This window comes from Rhea americana, unplaced genomic scaffold, assembly GCF_003343005.1.
Source record: "Rhea americana isolate MKP2758 unplaced genomic scaffold, rheAme1 scaffold_111, whole genome shotgun sequence".
NCBI classification, from domain to species: Eukaryota; Metazoa; Chordata; class Aves; order Rheiformes; family Rheidae; genus Rhea; species Rhea americana.
Genome location: NW_028185162.1, coordinates 1,312,302 through 1,322,029, shown reverse-complemented (window position 1 = coordinate 1,322,029; position 9,728 = coordinate 1,312,302). Strand labels below are relative to the sequence as shown.

Genomic DNA, 9,728 nt, shown 5'->3' with positions numbered 1-9,728 from the left:
GACTTACCGCCGGGTGAGCGCGGGGGCCGGCCCGCGGCTCGGGCGCCGTGGGCGGGCGGGCGGCCGGGCGCCACGCGCCGCTGACGGGCCCGCGTTGTCTCCCCGCAGAGCTGCATGGAGAGGCTGCGCAACAGCCGCGCCAAGCTGCTGGACCGGTACCGGCAGGCCGGGGAGCGCCTCGGCGCCTCGGCCGCGCTGCTCGTGCAGGAGGTGATGGAGCAGGAGTGGCAGGCGCTGCGCTCGGCCGCCGGGAGCCTGCCCTGCCCGCGCGCACCGCAGCCCTTGGCCCAGGTCAGTGCCGCCGCGCTCGGCGGCTCCCGCGCCCGCTGCGCGCAGCGGCGTGTTACGCGCCCAGCGCGGGCCCGTGGGGTGCGGAGCTCTGCAGCCGTGCGCGTTCTCCGCGGTGAGCTCCAGCCTCTGACCGCTTGGAGCTGGCGCGACTCGGACCTTCTGGATTTCGTGCTTCAGCAGCTAGTGCAGGACGTTGTGAAACAGCTGTGAAAGCAGTAGCCCTTGGGCCCAGGAGCGGGGAATTTCCTTATCTCCTTCACAGACCTTAGCAGAACTGCAGCAGAAGGGGATTTCCACAGCTGTGGTTTTCAGAGCTGTTGTGTCACTGACTGTTCTCACTCCCAAGAATGGAAATAAAACTGTAACATTTTAAAAGGCAAGTCCTTAGCCAGGCTCTGATCCAATCTTTCTTTCTTTCTTTCTTTYTTTTCCCACAGACTACTATTGTGTATGTTGCTTTCTGAAGGGCATGTTTTTGCAAATAGAGATTTGACAGATAGAAGAATATGCAGTGAATTTGTGTTACATTGACAGCTCAGTCAGGTACTGAAAAGTAAGTGAGAATATAGCCAGAATGGGAGAATTACTGACTAATGCACATTTCAGATGCTAGAGGACCCTGATGAAGTAGCAGTACTGGAAGAAATCCAGCATGAACTGGTGTTGCAAGGTAATTTCTCAAAACACTTTTTCAGACTCCTATTTAAATCATAATATTTCTGACTTTCTAGTAATCCAAACTAGGTGAGACCGAACTCTTTAGTTTCTTGTAGACCATGAGATTTTCAAAAAGAGCCTCCTTGAAAGTCTCTGTGATGCACTGAGACCCTTTGTGACAGGCTTGAGTGGCATTTTAGAGTCTGTGAGAAGCTAATAAAGGAGAAMTGGGAGACAGCACTGTGATGTTTGGGAACTGTAGGAGCCTGTGTAAATTCCAGTTTTTCTCGATTGTTGGTTGAAAAGTGGTATAGTCACGGAGCTGAGACCAGCTAAACACTGAGCCATAGGAAAAACTATATTAACAGGAGCTATTCCCTCGAGTGTATAAATCTGATCCAAAGAAAGAAAAGTTGAGAACTAGTGGCTGCTCCGGATTGTCCACTGAGCAAATTCATGCATGTTTCTGTGGCATCTTGAGTTCATAACAGATGCCCAAGGGTGTTTTGTTCTTTTATTGCAGAACAGCTGGTTATAGAAGAGTATGAGCGAAGTCTTCAGTTTGATGAAGAATGTCTCAATGCGATGCTTGATGGCTTGGATGCCAGTGACAAGATCATCTGCCCTGTGTGTAGAAAGTAAGAAAGCGCTTGGCGCTGGAATGAGATGCTTGACAAAAGCCTCACAGGGCTTCTCTACTCTGTAGAGCAGAGGTTTGAGCAGTGCTCGGAGCCTGTGCTGCTCTAAGTACTGTTCTCTTAATGAATGCTGGCTTCTTTCCTGTTGTTTTGTGCAAGATATTTGGGTCTCTTCCCTGCTAGCAAGTGCAGCCACCTCTGTCTAGAGCACTTTGAAGAGTTACACTAAGATTATTGTGCAAGTTAAGGCTGGATCCCACAGAATTTCTCTTCTGAGCCATTCACGGAACAAAGTATTCTGTGAGGAACCTTGATGCTGCAAGCAACCTAGCCACAATTAGCACAAAGAGGGACTGATTCTCTACTCTCCTACTGTACAGAAAAGTTTGGGCGTAGAAACAGGCACTAACAAAAGCAATAGCGAAATGCAGGCTCCTGTTTGTATCTATTTCAGCAAAATAGAAAACTGAGCAATGAGCTTCAAAATGTGCTAAGACCTACCTTTGTTCTTGTTGTGAAGATGCTCATTGTCTGCTGTCTTCCTAGGAACAACTTGACCGTGAGGAATCACTTGGTTTTTTGCCAGTGTGGGTTATACATCCTTACACAGGTAAGCTATGTTGTGGGTGAAGTATAACTGATATTCTAAGTCTGCTGCTGCGAGGTCAGCATCATTCTGAACAAGAAAAGGAAAGCTTTAAGCTATGGAGCAACTTATGTCTAAAACTTCTTTTAACACAATCTCAGGATATGACAGAGGAGAAGCTTCGGTCACTTCTAGAAAACACTATAACAGAGCACAGTTACAGGTGCTTTCACAATCCAGAGTTTACTGTTACCAGTGGAATGGAGGAAGAAACCAGTCTCCTCATGAGCTGTTCGGTGAGTCTAAATGTCAGGTTTCTGGRAAGGATCTCGGGTTGGACCAATTTCTCAATTACAGGTGTGGCTACAAACAGAAACCAGCAGTCCGTTGACCAGTGGTTGGGTTGCTGTTTCTCTCAAACTTACTTTCTCACACCTTAGCAAACAACTTTGTCTTGGGTAGAGCATCTACTTGGAGAAGTGTTTCTTGAAGAAAAGCTGTTTTAAAAAAAAGAAAAAAGTTAGTTTAGACCTCTTTGGAAGGCTTGGCCCTCTTGGAGAACCATATACTGTACCTCTGACTCCAAATAGAGCTAGCAGGGAGTTCTTAGTCTTGCTGCTTAAGTAGGACTGCTGGACACTGATACATTTATGTATTTGGTGGCTACAGTTCTAAGAACAGAGCAGTTCAGTTTTGAATATTAATATAGTCTTTTATACGAATATAGTTTAACTTACCTTACTTCTTGTAAAGGTCTGTGACTCTTGGACGATTCTCCTGTAACTTGATTTGGCTGCTGTTTTTTCACTGGAAGGACTTCTTGAGGTTAAAATCTGCCCAGAGCTGCTAATATTATGTATATACTTGTAACTGCTGTGTCAAAAGCATATTTGACAAGGCAGTAGTATTGCCTTAATTGCACTTTTGATGACACAGTAAGTATTTTGGAATAAATATACCTAGTTTATTTCAGCCTCCAAGTCTTTTCTTTCTTTTTCTTTCTTTCATAACCAGTCCATCAGTGACTTCACAGCTTGCATTGGCTTTCATGCTTGTTTGCTTTGCTGTATCCTTCTCTGTTGTAGATAACAGGTGACTCCCTGTTTGCTTAACCAGTTGTGCACTTTGCCAAGGACAAAAGCAAATTCTCTGGAAGAGCTTATAGAAAGATGCAGTTTATTTGATATTAAATAACTTCTAGAAGTTAATCCTTTCCCTTACACATATCTGGCTTTAGTACGCGTATCATTTTTCACCCCGTCAAGCTTCCCATTTGCATTGCCTTCACAAAGCACCAAAACTTAGTTCCTTCTAGTTTCTCCTAAAGTAATGGGCCTGCAGCRGTACAAATGCCTTGCTTTTGTGTGAGACATCCCCTGCTTGAGCAAGGTTCTAATTAACTAGCAAACAGAAATACTGTTCTGAGATGCCTGTGTTAACAATGCATAGATGGGCAGCAGGAAAGTGAGGAGGAACATAACTCTGATGCATTTATTGTGAGACAAAACACTATAGCATAGGTTGGCTTGTGGGTTGAGATAGCAGGTGCTTGGATTTGGATTCCTAAYGTCCAAGGCTTTGGAAGGATGGGCAGAATCCTGTTCATCCTGTGTTCAACTTGGTCAGCTCATCTACTCGCCCTGCTTCCACAGTTAGGAGAAAAAAACTTCTCATTCAGTCATACAAACCAAAACCAGAGTAAAACAGTTTAATTCCTAACCTAACTTCCATGAGCACCCTAAGCAACAGTAAAGCTGATCATTGCTAACTGAATTGCAGAATTCCAGAATAAAAGATAGGCCTGAACAAAATTAACAAGATCAAAAGAAATAATTCTTGCAGAGGTACAAGACACCAGTGCCATTTAAATAAGCTGACTGTSTCATCTCAGCATTTTTCATGGATGCACTCAAACCTAATGAAGAAGCAGAGCTTTAATGTACTGCCAGCTGGCACACAGTTCCCGGACAACAGCAGGAGCAAATTTTGGGTTTCTGCTTTGCCAACAGGGCTTCTTATGACCTGAGGCAACAACTGGAGACACCCAGATCATGTAGAAATCTGCAGCTGCTGCCTTGCATGCCTTGCAGCAATGCCTTGGACATAAGCATCCACAACATTTGAATTACTCTGCTGAAACCAAAGTGCTCCACTCTGCCTGGGGTATTTTCTAAGGCAGCTGCATTAATACTACTATAATAGTAGTTATGGCAGCATGTCYCTATTTAAAACAGCTCCTCAAAGCCTATTTTTAAGACTGTTTTCTACTCTGTGATACACAGAAAGGCAGCCAAGACCTTGCTCATACCCTGATTACACTACAGCCTACCACAGTACTGACCTAGGACACCTAGAATGAATCACGTACATAACTAGCGCTGCTTGGCCAGCCAAATTCCTCCTCCAGACACAAGTATGCTGACAGAAGGGCAGTTCTGTGTGTTTAAAGGTGCTGGAATASCTCTGCTTGAAGCAAACTGCCTGCCAAAACATTATTTCTGCACCAGCAGAAATACTATGGCTTCAGGCAGCCGTAGTAACCAGCAACACTGGCTCAGGCACAGAAGAACCTTAAAATCATTTTATGGCAACTCTCTTGGTCAGCAATGGTACAGCAAGAAGAAAGAACACCAGTTTGCAGTGGTATGTTGAACAGATTTTTATTCTTCACATTCATTCATAATTGTACAAAAAAAAAGTGGGGTGAGGCAATTCTAGACAATAATGTAGAACTTGATCTGGGCTGCAACATAAATACTAATCCCAAAATACGTGCGAGAATCCTCATTTTCCCCACAATTCTCATATCCTAATTCCAAGTTGCTTAGTATCTGTTGTGAAGATGTTTTGGTATTGCTGGCTGCAGCACTGCTGTGGAATACCCACTTTTGAAGATTAGTTTCCTATCCTAATCTATTGACATTTGACAAAGCTTTTAAGGTCTTCAAGGAATTTAATATACTCTTGGTGCTCCAGTGCGGTGCTGAGCTCAATTAACTCATCAGCGAATGTGTTGTCTACGCCTCGATCAGCCAGGAAATCCATTAAGTGATCGTACAGAGCCTGGAAGGAATGAACAGAAGACTTACTGAGCAGAACATACATATGGGTTGATTTTAGAATGCTCCACGGCAGCAGGCTTTTCTTTCTCTGAAGAAGATCAGACCTTCCTCCTGCAGGAGACCAGACATCTCCCCATGCTCTTCTTCAGCAGGCCTGGCCTTGGGTGTGACACTCGGAGGGACGGGGACGTGGCACAGGTCATTTAAACTTGCTGTTATCAGTAAACTCAGCAGTACAAATGAGCTGCAATCTGGAGGTCATCAACTGACCATAGGACCCAACAGAAAGTCTGTCGAAGACTGCACATACCAAGAAGCTTTGCCTGTCCCCTCTTTATAATACTATGACCTTGGGTGTAAATTGTTTCAGTAGTGTCTAGAAGGGGTGGAAGCAGTTAATATCTTAAGTAAACACTTGCTTGAGACACCAAACCTTTACAATTATCAGCACCTTTCTTCATGTTTTTATCCTATTTAACTACTCCAACTGCAACACATGTTAACGATTGTTGGTTCCCTCTCTCTCCCAACTAGAGCATATTAATTACTATTGCTTAGTGCAATAATGCTAATGCAAAAAGACTTCTCCCGTGTCCAGCCAATCCTTTCAGTCTTTCTGCCTCACAGTCTGTACTCAATGCTGTAGTAATCCGTCATTTGGGCTGTGCCAGTCTGCCAGTYGTGTTTCTTACCACAAGTCCTTTAGGAGAGCAGAAAGATTTGGAAATCTAATCTGAATGTTCAAGCTACTAACAGCATTGAGACTATGGATATTGAAATGCGTGATTTTATTTTTTCTTGAATCAAATGATTCATTTTGGACTTCTATAATCCCAGTAAGTCACAAGTCATACACATTTATTGTAATTAATTTTGTCTGAAATCAGAATGGAAAAAAGTAGTATAAGGTACTTTAGAGCATGCTACCAACATAATGTGAACACTTCCCAAGGAGAGATRCTCTAAAGTATTAATCACATGATTAATGTGCACAAAAATTAAACTACATGTTACATTAAACATAGATTAACTGATACTTGAGCAAGTGTCAAAGCATTTCTAAAATGCAATACAGCTGGGAAAAAGCATCAYAAACTTCTAAAGCCTGAAACAGAAGTGGTTTCAACATGTAGGCCTCCTTCTGCCACTAATGTCACCAGCACTGCACGACTGGTGGGACCACATACCAATCCTCAGTCTGCAGTGGATCTGAGGCACAGAAAAGCAGTGCCACACGGCAAGCCCGGGGACAGCCAGGCAATTCCCAGTCTCAGGCATCCGGAACAGGACTCGTACAGAGCTCAGGAGCTGAGAGCGGGTCCAGAGGAGCTCAATTGCCCTCTGCAGTCCAAGGCCTTGTTAGCTTTAGGCAGCACTTACCCAATCAAGGGAATCTGTACTGAGGGTGTAGTTGGTTTCCTTCCAATCTGATTCACCAGTAGGCTGAAAGCTGACCTCTCGAATTGTGAAAATATCACTTTCATCCTCTCCCTCCTGTCCAACCTGGAACAGGAACGGATGCAAGGCAAAGATTAGCCCTAACTACAGGCGCCTTTAGCTGTCTTTTTCATCCTGGAGTGAGAAATATGACACTGCAGGCAAAATCCCAAGATCACTAGTAAAACCCCCCTCTCTCTCTCGGGCTGTGCCTGTGAAGCTAAGCGCGCACATGCACCAGAACACAGGAAAGCCCGTAATAGGTCAGTCTAACGGTTTGTGCTGATATAAGTGACTTGATGCAAGTCAATGACCTGATTTTTAAAAAGATTAAGAACATCTACTGCACAGTTCTTAATCTGGCCTCAGAAGTCTGTCTAACCTCTGTCAACAAGGTGTGTTGTTCCATCCACCTCCCTCTTGCCCCCCTGTTTTTTTGGCTAATCCCTACTATTCTTTGACCTTTGTGAAACTTCAGCATCAATGAGATTTGCAAGTTATTTATAAGTTGTATTAAATGTATCTTGTTTGGGCCACTCTTGCTTACCTGTCTCAGTTTGCCATGCAGCTAAAGAACCCATACCTCGTTTCTCTAATTCAGTAAGATAGCCTATAAGTAGCTGATTAGAAAAGCAAGGCCAAGAAAGAAGGAATGCAATGGAACATCTCCCCAGAGTTTATTCTTGCAAGCTCTTAAAGCCTTTTTTAATGTTAAAAAAGAGGRGTAAGACTGCATATTCTGCAGATTAAGAAAACCAGCAGACCATACAGAACAATTAGATTCAAAAGTGGCACAACTACACTACAGTCAAGTATGTGATATGCAGGGAGCCACAGACTGGAGTTAGCTACAGCTGACACCTGAGCAGCTCAATACTCACCTCATCTTCAGGATAATGGCAGTCAAGAACAAGGGTCTGTTTTGTATCATCTTTTATTACTTCCACGACAAAGTTTGGAGTCGATGTAATATCAGGCTACATAAAAGGAAGAAAAAAAGTCATATCAACATGGGAGCCTGTTCAGGAGCCAAAGTGCCCAAGGTACAGCCCAACAACACAACCCATCCAGCACACGGGCTGTTCACAGTCGCTCTTTCTTGAGAGCCTCTTGGGTTGTCCTGGCCRAGGCATCTTCCTCCACCCTCACCCATGGCTCTTCAGCGCCTTCTCTTCTCTGCACCTGGTCACACAAGTATGACAGTAGCTGGAAGCATCTACCACCACCTCAACAACCCAGAGAGCCTGCAACTCACCCAGATGCCTCTCCCTCTAAACAAGAATCACCAATGGGCTATAAAATCATTCTGAGTGCAGGAATTGCTCTTGCCTGCTCTCCTTCACATGGGAAATTTGGCAGTGCACAAAGACTTCCTACACGCATATGTGGACCAAGCGCACTGTGTTCTCAGTAGATACGGCCACGCCCAGYGAAGAGGAGCAGTGTACAGTCTTCCCAGCTGCATGTACTAAGCCATAATGTGCCAAAATAAATACTGTCATTCAAAAAATGCAAATTAACTGCTAGGAACCACAGACATACAATGCAGTTCCATTCCCTACTTGTTCAACCAATGTCACTGTAGATCAGGCATCTGCCTCAAATTATATTGCTCATTTACAGTTTTACCAGTATTTTTACTAGTCTTACTAAAAAGGGGTGTCAGAGACATTTCTAACCAAAAAACCATGCAAATGTCATGTGAGTAGTTTTGCATTTTGTTGGTATAGCCTATAAACAGTACTGTCAGTTACACCAGCGAGGCCAAGTGCAAAACGCAGCATTTACTGCGGGAGGTTCCAGAGGCAGCCATAAAGTCAGATACCTCAGTTCCTTTATTTCTGCTCATACCGAACGCTCTCCCACTCACTGTCTTTCTGCTGCAGAGAGAAAAGGGTCACAGCCAAATGAGAGGCAACTGAGGAARATATGCATTATGTGCTTTATGCGCCCAAATATCAAATGAGAGAAAAAGCATTAGGGCAAACCACTAACTTTCTTGTGTGCTGACATCCGTAATGAAAGCGTACATGAAGAACAAGCTCACCTCCTGCTCATTAGGTTTCTGTTCTCCTTGTGTTTCCTCCTCYTCTTCAGCAGATGGTGGAATGCTGTTATTGATGTTGAATGTCACCGTTATCCTTCAAAAGAACCATAAGCAATTATTTTAAACACAATAAGGAAAATAAATACTGCATCTCTTATTTGAAACTTTTGCAGTGGGGACAACATTTCGGACATTGAATTCACACATCATGAACAAGATTCAAAATACTTTACATGTTCTGTTTAATTTGTCCTTCTTTCATATGGTACGTAATCCAGTTTAGAGTCCAAGATGCGCACTCCAAAAACAAAGCTGACTTCCTCCCATGACTCTCATAAGCAAGCATTTCTCAAGTTAGAACTTGAACAGATTTAGACTGAATTCTTATTTTTAAATGCAGGAAAACCTCACGCATCTTTGCGGCACATAAGACAAAGCAAACTTATAAGACAAATGCTTTGTGCCCAAGGTGGTAAAATATCAGGCTYATACAACACATACAGTTTGCGCAGCCTAGACAGACAGTGGTACAAACAATACAAACATGAGGAAGAATAACGTTATGATTAGTTTGTTCACATAAGCATGCTTGCCCAGGTGAATCCTTATAAACACCAAGTACTTGTTCACACTTACTTCTCACCAGCTATTTTCCGGACCAACTTAGCCTCTGTGCCATGGACTTCTAGCTCCCATCCTCCAGAAATCTTGGGCAGAGATTTATGTTTCTGGATCTTCTTCTCCTCTTTTATTTCATCTGTCAGAAACTCTGCAAACGCTTTGTCTCCTTAGGAGGCAGGAACAGAAAAAAGGAAAGAAAGCAAGAAACACGTTGAGCACAGGCAGGCCCTGCGCATCGCCCCTTCCCCCAGCGACGCCCCGGGAGGAGGGAGCAGCGGCGGGGCCGAGGCCGCTCCGCTGCCTCCCCCCTTCCCTCCCCCCGCCCCGCGCAGGCTGGGACACGTGCGGCCGCCTCGGGCCTCTCCCCCCCCCTCCCGGGGGGCCCTTCC

The 9,728-nt window shown here is 44.4% G+C and overlaps 3 protein-coding genes across 3 annotated transcripts in view; 1 reads left to right on the top strand and 2 right to left on the bottom strand.

Moving 5' to 3' along the window:
* NUP88 (nucleoporin 88) overlaps positions 1–116 on the bottom strand; it is an 11,768-nt gene extending 11,652 nt beyond the window's left edge. The window contains exon 1 of the mRNA XM_085314704.1: positions 8–116. Within this exon, the coding sequence (XP_085170830.1) occupies positions 8–116 (109 nt within the window). The remainder of the gene's footprint in view (positions 1–7) is intronic.
* RPAIN (RPA interacting protein) lies at positions 80–3,139 on the top strand. Its single transcript, XM_085315146.1, has 6 exons — positions 80–291; positions 898–961; positions 1,472–1,586; positions 2,133–2,196; positions 2,334–2,468; positions 2,926–3,139. Exons 1-6 carry the CDS (start codon positions 115–117, stop codon positions 2,953–2,955), a joined length of 585 nt encoding a protein of 194 aa, XP_085171272.1. The 5' UTR covers positions 80–114; the 3' UTR covers positions 2,956–3,139.
* Positions 3,140–4,816: 1,677 nt separating this feature from the next.
* On the bottom strand, positions 4,817–9,506 carry C1QBP (complement C1q binding protein; the record flags this gene model as incomplete). The annotated part of the gene is made up of 5 exons (XM_085315159.1): positions 4,817–5,235; positions 6,615–6,737; positions 7,553–7,648; positions 8,719–8,812; positions 9,355–9,506. Coding segments are annotated over 5 exons (615 nt in total), but the record flags the coding sequence as incomplete, so codon positions are not given.
* Between the last annotated feature and the right edge of the window lie 222 nt (positions 9,507–9,728).

Coding starts and splice junctions, on each gene's coding strand:
- RPAIN (XM_085315146.1), top strand. CDS start 115: ATGGAGAGGCTGCGCAACAGCCGCGCCAAGCTGCTGGACCGGTACCGG. Junction 962..1,471: donor GCATGAACTGGTGTTGCAAG/GTAATTTCTCAA, acceptor CTTTTATTGCAG/AACAGCTGGTTATAGAAGAG. Junction 2,469..2,925: donor GTCTCCTCATGAGCTGTTCG/GTGAGTCTAAAT, acceptor CTTCTTGTAAAG/GTCTGTGACTCTTGGACGAT.